Source organism: Gasterosteus aculeatus, chromosome 2 (genome assembly GCF_964276395.1).
Source record: "Gasterosteus aculeatus chromosome 2, fGasAcu3.hap1.1, whole genome shotgun sequence".
In the NCBI taxonomy this organism is placed as follows: Eukaryota; Metazoa; Chordata; class Actinopteri; order Perciformes; family Gasterosteidae; genus Gasterosteus; species Gasterosteus aculeatus.
The window spans coordinates 9,312,715-9,326,559 of record NC_135689.1 but is presented as its reverse complement, the minus strand read 5'-3'; the positions used below and the strand labels follow the sequence as shown (position 1 = coordinate 9,326,559).

At 42.2% G+C, this 13,845-nt stretch overlaps 1 protein-coding gene across 1 annotated transcript; it reads right to left on the bottom strand.

Annotated features, from left to right (window-relative positions):
• Positions 1-3,485: 3,485 nt before the first annotated feature.
• On the bottom strand, positions 3,486-13,845 carry wnt5a (wingless-type MMTV integration site family, member 5a). Its single transcript, XM_040194026.2, has 5 exons — positions 13,056-13,845; positions 10,508-10,657; positions 8,488-8,735; positions 5,957-6,249; positions 3,486-5,422 (listed from the first exon to the last, which is right to left on the bottom strand). The coding sequence occupies exons 2-5, from the start codon at positions 10,642-10,644 to the stop codon at positions 4,964-4,966; spliced, it is 1,137 nt and encodes a 378-aa protein (XP_040049960.2). The 5' UTR covers positions 10,645-10,657; positions 13,056-13,845; the 3' UTR covers positions 3,486-4,963.

Sequence of the window (13,845 nt, the reverse complement as noted above, 5' to 3'; positions counted from 1 at the left end):
TAGTTAAAAAGAAATATAGGATAGTATATTGAGAAAAGTCATACTATAGCAGGTAAAAAAAATCATAAAAAACGAATGTTGAACAAGCCCAAAAAAGTAATAGTGTAGTCTGCCGAAGAAAGTTAAATGAAAAGATAAGTGAAGATATAATATAAAAAGTTTAAATAGTATGTATAATAAAATGTCGGAAAAAGATCATATGAATGTCATAGTATATCAACCGCGTCAAAAGAAAGCATATCATAATATATCAAAAAAAGTACTAAAAAAAGACATCATAAAATAGTCTTCGTATAGTACTTCAAAAACATCTGATGAAAATCATCATTATCAAATCATAAAAATGTAAAAGAATAGCAATTTGAGAAAGACACATCGCATGATTTTTCGACAGTAATCTATTCAATCATTTTTACATAACATTCTAAAATATATGATATGTCTAAATGGGCATTTCAATGCTATGACTAATTAATGACATTTCAATAATAAGCTATACTACGGAAAAATGTTTCGCAATATCAAAGGGAATGTATTATTGAGATTACAATTAATGTATTTCCCATTGGCATTTATTTTATATTGTAAAATCGATTACAGCAAAAATCCAATAAAACAAAACAAAACGTCATGGTCATTCTGCACGCCACTTAAGGTCGATAACAAAAGATAATCTTATTCTGTCTTTTAAAGGTGAATCATGTTTTCACATAAATAAGGCAAGATACGCGCTATGCATTTCCAGTGCTGCACACACACAAACACACATCAGCAGCTATTCTACTATGTTTATATTTTATCTGCAATTATCTCCTTGGATATCCCCCATTGTTCTGCTTTGCAACTGCTTTAGATACAAAATGCTCTAATAATTATTACATTATGCGGCCTGGCCCAGTATAAGTTTCCACTACTGGAATAAACATTGTTAGGTAACTAGTAATCGAGTTGGTACTGATCTGCCATTTTCATCCAAAACACACACACAAGTACAAAGACGCAAACAAACACAAATGCCTCATTGAGAAATGGTGACCTATATGCATAACCTTCCTATTTTCAGCCAGCGTCGTGCCCCATTGAAACAACTTGTGGTTGGACGTGGTTTCCGGGGGGGGGGGGGGGACACCAGGATAGAATTGGCAGCGAGAGGAGGGGGAGCCGTTAACTCCGTGGCACCGACACGTCCCTCTGATCCAGCCCAGACTGTTTACGACGTCACGGTGCGGTGTCCTGCCCCGTTTCTCTGAAACACACGACCACAATCCCAAATAGCCCTAAATGCGGCTCTGTGGAACGCACTATTTTTTTGGGCCCTGTTGTCGATTTTTTGAGTGTTTCACAGTAAGATGCAGGGGGAAATGGAACAAGCTCCACTTTGGTGTCGACTGATGAGCTTTGCCGAAGCTGGTGCCCTGACAGCTTACGTATTCACTTTTATGAGGCTTGAGAGCAAAAACCTGGTCAGCACTGATTGATAGTTTCTGTTTTTATGCAATTGTTTTTTCAAGGTTGAGTCATTGGTTGACTTAATGTTTTGAACAGGAGTACAGCTACTAACATTTGCCCCAGAATTATAAAGGCGGCTAATAAGCTACGGTTTTGCTTCATGGATGGTCAAATGTTGTGTAAATGTATTACATCATTACGTGCAGCCTTGTGTATTGCAATTACAGCCGAACCTCAGGTCAGACTTTTCCTCTGCAAAATATTTATGGTGCACAAAGATGTGGTCAGCAGATCTGGCTTCAGCAGAGAGGGGTTGCCACACATCAGCCGTCTGTTTTGTTTTAACAAAACACAACATGTCACATATCGTCCTAAAAAAACTGTGAGGAATTTACAGCTGTGGAAGAAGAATAAAGTACATCCACTTGCTGGGCCCGGTGAACCTCAGTCTGTATCCAGCCTGGTCCATTCATTACCATAAGTATTACCTAATCACTTTGTGATAATGTGATACACAGATGCAACAAAGTTCATTCAACGTGTGAAAAACATGCATTTATTGGTTTCTAATGGTAGGAGAGATTAAAATAAATAAGGAAATATGAAAGTTATTTGGAGGAAAGCTGATTTAGAACCTTGTATAAGCTGTAAAGGGATGACAAAAATATCTGCTAAGCAGCTTTGTCCTGAAAGTCCTGTGTGTGTGCATTTGTGAAGCTACTATCTATCATTGTGGTGAAAGCTTAAATGTGTGTCTGGCACCTAAATCACTACTTTAAAAGCTGTGTTGTACTTTGAAGAAATAGTGAATAAATGTTTACACAGTTGCCAGTATTATATGTCCATAAGAGTTGAGACAGGCGGAAAAAGGTCTGCCAAGACCAGATGTCCAAGCATTTTGTTTGAACCGTTGGAAGTGTCCTTGCCTCTTTTTCCAAAGTGTGTCATACCTGTGCACCTATGGGTGTCACGTTTCATCTCTCCGGTGGATAACCCTTGCACCTGGATTTCTGTTTATGCTATTGCTGGAGGAGTCCTGCTGGTATGATGTCAGTCACTCAATCTAACATCCAAAGAGCCTCGTCCAGCACGTGCAAGTAGTTTGTCCTCTTCATGTACATTAAAAAAAAAATCCTAATAAATCCTGCTGCTTACAGAAGGTTCAAAACATCTTGCTGGTCTTCCACTTTGCTAACCTTGCATCATTTTTTACTGATCCAATCAGAAATGTAAAAACGGGATGGAACACATTTTTGTGCAAGTGGTGCATATGCAATAGCAGTGTCACACATGGGAGGAGGGGAGGGGGCAATTGACAGGATCATATATGGGATGTGCTCCTAAAGTCAGTATCATTTTCCCAATGTAAATATTAGTCAATGTGAGGACCGCTTACACAGTAATGGCACACTGTAATGGTCTTTCAGCTCTACTTTCCGAAAAAGCACTTTCCCTCACTGCGTCGCTCCCTCGAGCTTCTCGCTTTTCTTATTACTCCGCTCATCCAGCCCTCATGTAATCCCCAGTTTCTCATTACCCAGGACTGCTCTCCTGGTCTCCGCTTCTCCTCTTGAGCTCCAGCAGTCTCTGACAAAGCCCGGTTGCCTTCCAGACAGCCCGGTTCCACCCCCACCACGGTGGAAATCCCCCTCTTCCTATTCTCCTGACACATTATGATCATTCTATAAAGTGTCTTTGAATTGTTGAGGGGTGCTTACAACACGACCTCAACCATCCCCTTGAGAGACACCCAATCTTCAGGACATCTTCCAAAGCTCACAAGAAATCCATCTTTGTTCAATACATGCCTAAAACAGCTGTGATCCAACCTGGCTTCTGTCACTGAACTGAAGGAAGAAAAAAACAAAAAGAACACGAACATTTTGAGCCATTGAATCAAATCAGAAATCACAAAGACAGACAATTGCAAGTAGATAAAATTGTCTAGTACATAAGTAGAAAGGAAATGTTGGTCGTTAAAAAGAATGGAGGCAAAAAAGATTGAAAATAAATATTGGGAGAAAATACTTCTCTGCTGGTTTTACATTTGATATTTATTGAAACAAGGTAGAGCATTGAGCCAATTTGTAAAAAGTAATAAAATATCAGCTATAACACATTACGTTTAACAAACCTCAAATTCATGGAGAAGCTTATAAATATACATATTTGGATTTGTAGAAATAGTCTGTCTATTGAGAATCATCACAGGGATAGTTAGCAGTTAACTGAGTGGTACAGGACATCTTAAGTGAGGATAGCAATCCTAAAGTCATCTGTGAAACAAGTGTATTTGTGTGTTGCAGTAAAGCTGAACATGAGTGAGAAGTGTGTGTCTTGAATCAATAAGGTGCATTTCCCTTTACAAAAACAGTGAGGAGCCACATTAGTGAGAACACAATTTTAAAAAGCAGTGATTTCAGGATGTCCGACTATTTGATCTTTTTCTCGACTCTTGATCTGTGATGGAGATGACGCTTCTCTGTTTAAAGCTTAGAGGAGCGTCTGGTTAGAGAGAAATAAATACAGTTTACTGATTGGATAGATATGTCTATTGGTTGGATAGACATACTATTCACATAGCATGGAATATTTCCCCATTGTAACCACAACATCGCCCATATATACTCAAACCATACTAAGTGTTTTAGAATAATGTTAAATGGATTATCTGAATTAATATGGAAAAGAATGTAGACTATATTATTGATATATTTGCTGATGAATTGTAAAATTAAAATAAAAGACAGCTGAACAGACATATTTAAGCCACTGTATCAAAGTGCATAATGATGGAGGGGTTGTTGCAGCACCCAGGGAATTCTAAGGCTTCTGGGAGAGCTTAATAAATGGCCCACTCCCCAAAACTGCCCTCATATTCTACCCATTGTACTTCAAGTGTTCCTTACTCTGCATGTCGTGAAGCAAGGAGTGGACTTTGGTTGGGATGTGAAGGCTGGTACGGGACTGGGTCCATGAAATCACATCCAGACACTACAGAACATAAAGTCCTCTCAGCACAGTTATTATCCAACAACAAACCAGGACCCCTTAGTAAACTATGCCACATTTACCAAACCGTATTCTTCTTAAAAAAAAAAACGCGAAAGCACAATCCAATTTCACAATAAGTGTGACCCATCGTAAAAGAACAACTGCATTTTCTGTTATGAAAAAAAGGTGGGGGGGACATTTCCAGCCCGTTTTAGGCACTTGAATGGGTAAAAAAATAAAAAAAATAATTCGACTGGTGAAGACTAGGCCAAAATAAAACAATCTCAAAATAAATATTTCACAATACTCTCAGTTTCTGAAGACATACGATTTTTTTTTTTGTTGGAAAAAAAAGTCAGTCTTTTTGCAATGGCATATTTGTTTAACTCTATAAATATAATTTATATAGTTTCTTTTTTTTTCTCCTCTATTCTTTCTGTGTTCAACTCCTTTGCTGGCATATACACAGGCCGGTGTACGCCCATCGTCTGCAGGCAAGCACACATGGGCAGCGCTCTTCTCACTTGCAGACAAATTGGTCTACGATTTTGGTGCAGCGCTTGCACTTGACATAGCAGCACCAGTGGAACTTGCAGTGGCAGCGCTCAACTATCTGGGCCTTGTACTGATCGTAACCGCGGCCGCAGCACATCAGCTCGCACCCATCCATGCCTTCCGAGGTCTTGTTGCAAAGGCGCCCCACCGTTCCCAAGGAGCCCGTGCTTTGGTTCTTCAGGCAGTAGTCTGGACTGGACTCGATGTACACCAGGTCGTGGCTGGTGGGAGCATTGAAATTGCTGAACTTCTGCACCAGCTTTCCACGCGAGTTGAGCTTCATGGATGCAGAGCTGTCGTACTTTTCCTTCAGCGCGTCGCCCACCTTGCGGAAGTCAGCCAGCTGCAGCCAGCAGGTCTTCAGACTGCAGGAGCCGGACACCCCGTGGCACTTGCAGGACACGTTGGCAAGGTCGGACACAGTCTGAAGGAAGGGAGGGAAAAGAAATAAAATGGATTAATAATCAAATGGAGAATTTGCCAAAAAATGTATTCTTATGCGGTGAACTGCAGACATGCTTCATGCATGTCATTTGAACTCAAATATTTGAACAATATACAGCTCCAAATGTCATAAGGCACCACATTGCCCAGAAAAACAAAATGATCATGTTCACGTCTCTAATAGTCCATTAAATAAAACGTTAATTTGTCCTACTTGAAAGAGAACATCTCCATTAGGTTTCCTTTGAGGTGTTTAAGATGTTTGGAGAGCAAAAAGAACCCAAGTGCTGCCTCATTCCCCACAGACCAAAGCCCCAGAAGGGGAGAGCTGACATAGCCGTTACCCCAACGATCCGCTATGCGAAGGACTGGGATTATCTCACAAGCCCCTCTTGCACCCATCACTGGCTGATCCCATGCAAGGGCCTGAAGTTTAAATCAGTCTGCTCGCTTCTGAGCTCATGACATCTTACAACATTTGTGTGCGTCTATGCATGCAACCTTTGCTTCATACCCTTCTTCCAGCCTCGTTATTGTGAATATTCATCATCAGCCGGGCGCTCTCATATGAGCCTTTCGGGTAGCTCTTCTCCCGCTCACGTGCATCCACAAACTCCTTGGAGAACCTGTAGCCGTAGTTGAGGTTGTCTCCGCAGCCGCCCCACAGCCAGTCTCGCGGCAAGTCCTTGGGGCGAGCAGCGCGGCTGCACCCGCAGCTGGAGAGCTCCCCCTCTCTGCAGGCGCGGCTCACCGCGTTCACCACTCCTGCCGCGCTGATGGCATAGGTGAATGCCGTTTCTCGGCTGCCTGTAAACAAACAAACAAACATACAAACAGGAACATCATGGCACATTTGATGCAAAAAGAGAAAAATTCGGCGCACCCATCCGCTCCTTCCATCGTCGTTGTTTATGGACGTATATTCATTTTGTACCAAACGTGGTCCGATATCTTTCCACTGAATGTAGAATGGGATGTCACATGACAGCATTGGCTTTACATTGAAGATTACACAGCACTCCAAACAAGAGCTGCATGCTTCTCATCGACATTTTTGAAAGATGGACTCTGGTTTGCCGTTATTGGGTTCCAGCCAGAGAGAAGAGGGCGCCCTCCAGTGACAGAGGTGCTTCTTAACAAGCGGCCGCCATTTCACCCAAATTGAAAGTGACAGTAGTTATTTTAGTGGGGCTGTTTTGACTGACACATCCCCAAGACATTGCAAATTAACTCCCACTGGTTCTACACTCAAATGTCTCCTACAGAGATAAGAGCCAGAAATGATTAATAACATAAAACAAGCAGTTTTTGCAATCACCAATCCTGTACAAAGCCAGAGGCAAGAAGAGACAACTTCGATGAGAAACTAAAGAAAATTAAAAAAAAAAAAAGTTGACCAGCCAGCTGTGCCTGGGCTCTGGCGACAAGGGCTGCCACTAGAAATAAAAATGCACAGCTCATATACCTGCTGGGCCAAACCTTTAGAGAATGTGCTATGATGACAATAACAGATGGAAAGAGGACGGGAGATGGAGGAAAAAGAAAAAAAAGACTATTGAAGAGATAAGTCAAGTAAACGACAGTGAATAAAAACAGCAAGCAAAAAGAGAAACGCACGCACTTAATACCGCAAAAGACAGACGGACGATAGAAGATGAGTAAATAAACTTGTGGAAAGTCTGAAAGACATTCAGGTGGGAAATCAGAGGCAGTGGGAAATTTATTAGTTTGGTGTGACGTTTAATGGACAGACAAACTTTCTTCCCCCGCACTGCTGCCTCCCTTCTCCTGCACCCACCCTGGAGCTACCCGAGGCAGGCAGGCAGGGGAGGGGGTCTGAACCCAACTACTCCAGCTCCCCCCCTGGAGCTCAGCCATAAATCACCAGCAATGTCCTCCCCCTGCAGACCGAGAGGACGACAGGCTTTCAGATAGACAGCCATAAAAGGGGAGGACATGTTTACTTGGCCCACTGCGGGCTGAGATGGGAGCAGTGCCGGGGAAGGAGGAGAGGAATGGGGGAACGGCTGCTGATGAGGTTTCTATGAAGACTGATCCATGGAGAGTCACCAAAAGCCGCGTTAGAAACGCAGTAACACGCTATGTGCGCACACAGCGGCACGTAGGGTTACGTTCACAACAAGAACAGTGCTTAAAAGGGTTTGTTCACTACAATTTAAAATGTAGAAAACATTCAAAGAAAACAGTTGTCTAATAATAACTCATCTCTGCTGAGAAACACAGGTTCCTTTTGTTTGTTTCTGCTTTTTCAAATAAGCTATAATAACCCTTAACGAGGACCAACATGAACCAAATGCCGACCCTTGCACAGTTATGTGTTGGAGTCATTTCAAAGATTCCCAACAAGTAACCAGTGCAAGTACTGACTTTTACTACTATTAAGGCAAGCTCGCTGTGACCCTCATCTGATCACATAATTGGTATTGTATGGCTTCATAAAATTCAGATTGATAGTCATGATCAACAAATGGTAAACCACCTCGGAATTGGTCCTGAGGTTAAGGCCGACATTCCAAAGTAAAACTAAAACAAACCATAGTTAAATAATAGGATCCTTGACTGGGGATTACTTAAAGAGGATTGTTAAGCTCTTGAACTGTGTGTAAGAGATCTGTGCACACTGCAAAGAAGTGCACAAACACACACACACACACACACAAATCTCTGACATGGTGATATATTGGTGCACACACTTCCTGGACTCCCATTACTTGTAAATATAGGGAATCAACAGTCCATTTCCACCGTGTGTGTGTGTGTGTGTGTGTGTGCGCGCGCACGCCAAAGCGACTTGTGATTTATCCAGCAACCTCACCCACCAACTATTCCCTCCATGCAGCTGCTGAGAATCAACAGCCACATATACTTTACACAGACGCACGCACTCCCAAAGGAGAATGTACACAGAACATACAGATTCTAAATAATACTGGTGAACATAAACGATTTGTGAACACAGGTGTTTGAATGTGCTCCAATGTGTTCAGGTACAAGTTCCTGAAAATATGTCTGTTGCCCACTCACCTATTTGCATGACCCGACCAAAAACAGAGGAGTTGTCCACCGTGCTGCAGTTCCAGCGCCGGTGTCTGAACTGGTACTGACACTCTCTGATGCCCGTTTTGGCTCCTTCGCCAATGTACTGCATGTGGTCCTGGTAGAGCTGGCACAGCTTCTTCTGGCCCTGTGACAGGCCCACCAGCTGGCTGCACAGAGGCTGGGCACCGATGATGTAGGCCTCTGGGATCAGCAAAGGGTTCATAGCCAGAGACCTGGATGAGGGGGAGCCACATAAGGAGGTTGTTTTCACTCATTTGCCATTTTGACACAAACGTATGCACGTTTTCAGGGCACATTCTAAGTCAACAGCTCATTTCACGTGATTAATTTTGCCTTCACATGGGTGCAGCTATGTTAATCACTGAAACGAGCTGGAGTCTTTTATGAATGGAGCGAAACCCTACAGACTCTTAGCTCCTAATCACACTGGATATGAACTCACGTGCCGTTTCAGGAACATGGGGAAAAAATGCAAGCATAGACACCCAAGAAAGCGGAAGTGGAAGAGGGAAAGCGGACAACAGTGGAGAAAAATGAAGGTAGTGAAAGAATATAAAATAAAGAGCACAGGGGTCTGATTGACAAACTCTTTGAGCAGTGACCCTTATCACAGGTGGCATACGTCCACGGGTTCAATCGAAATTGAGGTCTACCTAATTGTTCATTTCATTTGAGAAGTTTCCAAGGCCTAAAGAGGCAAAACATAAACGTGTACGTTACCTTTTTTTTTCAAACCACTTTTTACTTCTTTTTTTTTTTTCAACAGATCTAATAATTCTATAGTTCTATTCAACTTTGTAATAGAGAAACACAAATAAATCAAAACGGACCGGAAGAGAGAGACATGAACAAACAGAGAGGGAGAGAGGAGACCATCTGGTTTCAGGCAACAACGACAATTAGAGTGGCCCATCCCTGAGCCCGAAGAGAAAGACAATTAGCCCCAAGTGTAACCCGATCGACTGGGGAAAGTCGGCAGCCGGCGAGGTAACACACACACACACATGTACACCGACGTATACAGACACAGAAAGAAACACACACAGTGGGAACGCTGCTCAGACGCTCTTAATCATTCACACCTGTGTGTGCTCTCAGAGAGGAAACTGAAAGACACACACGGTCCAAAGGGGCAGTGGTTATCTGGGAGTTTCCAGATGGCAAGTCCAACTGGTTTTTTTTTAACTTTATTTATTTTTTATTTTATTTTTTTACAGTTTTCCCCTACTGAACAGCAAGAGTTACAACTCTGTGTAAAACCTCTTCAAACCTCTTGTTTTAATTATAATTTGTATTTTCATATTGCTACATGATGTCACTACTGGCTGGATCTGCTCAATGGAAGTAGGGACCAATCTTAAGTGTGGGTTTAGTGTCGATGCTGCATGTCATGTTCCTCTACAAGCACTTTTAGACAGTGCTCAATCAGACGCAAATTAAACCAGATTATGATTAAACCACATTGTGATTGGCTGTAAGCATGGCCTCTATGGCGACGGGTAAACAGTATTTTCCCTCAGAAGTGCAGCGTGCTCAAATATAGACTTTTCTAATGGCAGTAGGATGTTTGTTTACACACAAATGCGCGCACACACACTCCACAGCATGCTATGTTTCTATAATATTCATCATGGTTTGGCAATACGAGAAGAAACTAAAGGGAGAGAAAAAAGGTCCTTCCTGAAAAGTTAATGTGCTACAGTCAGCACGTTGTGTTACTTCATGTGTGGTGCAACTGAACACGTGCACACACACACAGGCCTAAAATAGACTCTGAAGCAATGTAAATATATGATATGTAAACACATATCTTTATAACCCTATATCTTTCGCTCTCAAAATTCGTACTTGCCTGCCCCCATTTACGGATGTGACTCATCCATGTTGTGAAAATGCGCTTCGAAAGCTTACAATCTTTGTTCACAAAAAAAAAAAAAAAAAAAACACAAAATATGGTACATATGAACTGAAAATAAATGCCTACCACCACGAGTTGGCCTCCACCACAACCTGCATGAGGAGCGTGAGGATTGTGAGGGCAAAGACACAATGTCTCGAGTCCATTACGCTGCCAAAGGGCCAGCAGACCGGCCGACACACACAGCGCAGACCCAGGTTCATGCTGCCGTCTGATCTGAGGGAGGACAGAGAAAGGACAAGGACGTGATCATTCATTCATATAGGTTTGGGGGTTTTGTTTACACTGTTTGTTGTGCATTAGAGAAAAAGACAGATGACTTTGATGTCAAAATACGCTGCTCTTTCACATACAAACAGCACAGTAATTATGTGTGTGACGAGAGCCCTGAAGGCATTCTCTGCCACAGCAAAGCAGTCATTTGGCATCGTGTCGGGGTGTGAATCACGCAAGACTGATAGATAGGCAGCCTGAGAAGACACAACGACCATGAAACCCCGGCTACACACATTCCAGACTATTCACTTCACTCAAAGACTGACATATGCACGGACAGACAGACAGTCAACTCGTGCGGGTACCTTATTTTTTCATTTTAGCTTGCATATCTATTGTTGTCATAGGGGTTGAACCTAAATTGTCTACATTTTCAGCAAAATATATGATCTAAAACATAGGCCTTGAATAAAACTAATTATGGGATATGTTTCTGTGCTGGTTTATTTTTTATCAATGGCAAGCCTTGGTAAATGTGTTCTACAAATTTAACTGAACAATTTTCAGCACTAAAACTGGGAAAAAAAGACATTCGATCATATTTGTCTGTGATTATATTAGAACTGATGCTGCATTTGGCAATTAAATATACAATTTGATGAATAATGGTTATGTCGGTCAATAATTGTATTCTAACGATTTGTCATATTTATTACTGACTGCGGGTCAAAATGAAACGAGCCACGTCAGCAGCGGCCTGCGTGATTATTCCACGCAGCATTTTGCCAAACAAAAAACCACCTAATTAAAAAAAGAAAAAAAAGGAAACATGTCAACTACTTTGGTGATAAAGTTGAGCTTTTATGTAGGAAGAAAAGTAGTTAAAATAATTAACTCTAAATGCGCGAGCTAAACGGATGTGCCCGCCGTCCAGTTGGGGCGTGTGTGAATTTTGGGACTCCAGCAGCTCTAATTTGTCACGCCGCGTTATTTTCCAGGCTTGAGTCGTTGAGACCTGGTCCTTCCTAAGACTCATTAAAGGCAAGGCCAAGTTCACCATCACTCACTCGGCGCGTGCACGCGCGCGCACACTCACACGCAAGAGCATGTGCTTTCAGTTTGCGCCCTGCTTCAGTAATAGTTGGTGAAGGCTTTGTTATGTCGCCCCCCGCACGTTAAAGCGAAAATCCACAGAAGGGAGGGATTTGTTAAACCTGCAAGAACATTTAAAAAATATATATCATTTATTTACAGAAAAATATGTTTTACATAAAACATTTTTTTAAAATGCATCATCCGGCAAGAGATTAGGAGAAACTCCACACCTGTGTGGGGGTGGGGAGGGGGTGGGGGACACGTTTTATTCCATTAAAGATATTTATATTTAAAGTAGTCATTATAATACCACATGTTGGTGCAAAAGTTTTACAGAAGAGTACAGTGATTATTCAATTAGTATTTCGTTGGCTAATACTTCGCGATTCATTTTAGAACTCAAACTGCTTAATGCTTTAAAATAAAGTATTATTGCTATTTCAAAATATATACTTTATTCTTAGCTATTTGTCCGAATTGCAAGATGCGCAAATCCTAACGTCCATGCCGGGAACAATTTTACCACAACGAAATATTCATCAGGACTTTAATGGATGATTATCGATACCTCGTTGTTTTTTGTTGGTGTAAGTGGCACTGGATTGGGCCGGAAGGGAGACATCATCAGCGCTATCTGTGGCAATCATTTAAGAGACTAGCCCGACTTACATCCAACCTTACACATTTAGAAAGACCGGTAGCTAAATGTCAGGGAAACGTTTGGATAATGCGAATGGGGACGAATCATTCGCGGTTTTCGGAGAGCATGGGCATGGGTGGGGAAATTAAACTCATTGAGCAATTTGATTAAAAAACGTCCCCTTTTCCGAAGCCGAATGATATACCCGAATTTACTGACTAATTGGGGAAATATTATCCGCATTGAATTGCGCAAAATAATAAATCTGCCAGTCCTGTTAGAACAAAGCCAGGAGAGGGAGCCAGGTACAAGGGTTTGGCGAGGACAAGAAGCACAAAAGAACATAGACTCGTTTTAAAAGGGGACCGCTAACAACGGAAAACGACGGCAGGCATTTCTTTTTCAGTATTGTTCGAATATAAATAAATAGTTATGTCATTTTTCGCAGAATTTCTTATTTTCACACCAACGGAATTGATAGATTGATTGATCGACGCAATTAGGGGATGGAATGTTTCACACTTCTCATCGGGCATGCCACTTTATTTTGCCAACATCCAATAACCAGCAGGAGTCCAAAGTAGGTCCCACGAAACACATCCAAAGCACGGTTAAAAAGTTAAACCGAGGCTGCGGGGAATCAGAAGACCGGAGGCTACTCACCGGAGACAGCGGCCCGTTAGGAGATGTAATCCACGATCTGAAGACGATATCAAACCAATAATCCCACAGCAGGCCAGCGGGACTAAAGTTGTCCTTTATTTTGGCTTGGTCGTTTTATCCGGCTTTGTTTGGAAAGTGCTTGGCCGGGTTGAAGAAAAGCGACACGCTAAAGTCCTTCAGTGAGGTGCTTCGGTGAACACGGACGCTCGAATGCGTGCGCTCCGTGCGCCAAACCGCTTACAGGGCTTGTAGGAGGCAGCGGGATACATACAATGTCCAAACAGAAAAACCCGTTAAAAGAAGAAAGGAAATGATCGGTTCCTGTCACCAATCCGTGCACGACGGTGCGGTTACCATCAACAAATAAAACCCACCTACGGCAACCCACTGGCGCAGACGTCGGATGTCGATTCTCTTATAATTAAAAGCGGCCTAGTTTACGAGTCACCTAAATACCCCCCAACTGCACTATATGATATCTAACCCAAAACCACGAAGAATAGTTAGAAACATAAAAATCCAGCCTCTCACACGCCCAGGTCATAGCGCGTTTACCTGTCGAAAGATCCACACGGTGAACCTCGCCACAAACGACTTGTCAATTTACTTTCCATTATGTGCAAAAAAAACACCCCGACTTTGACAAGTCCACTGCTCGACTTAAAAGTATTCACATGCAAAAAAAGTTAAGTCATCCGCCTCTCAAAAATTAAAAAAAAACATCAGATGGCACAATTAATCGGCTCCAGACAGTATGCTCCCCCCCCCAAAAAAAACTTTCCGCGCGGAC

Coding starts and splice junctions, on each gene's coding strand:
- wnt5a (XM_040194026.2), bottom strand. CDS start 10,644: ATGAACCTGGGTCTGCGCTGTGTGTGTCGGCCGGTCTGCTGGCCCTTT. Junction 6,250..8,487: donor TGGTCGGGTCATGCAAATAG/GTGAGTGGGCAA, acceptor GTTTGTTTACAG/GCAGCCGAGAAACGGCATTC. Junction 5,423..5,956: donor ATAACGAGGCTGGAAGAAGG/GTATGAAGCAAA, acceptor CCCTTCCTTCAG/ACTGTGTCCGACCTTGCCAA.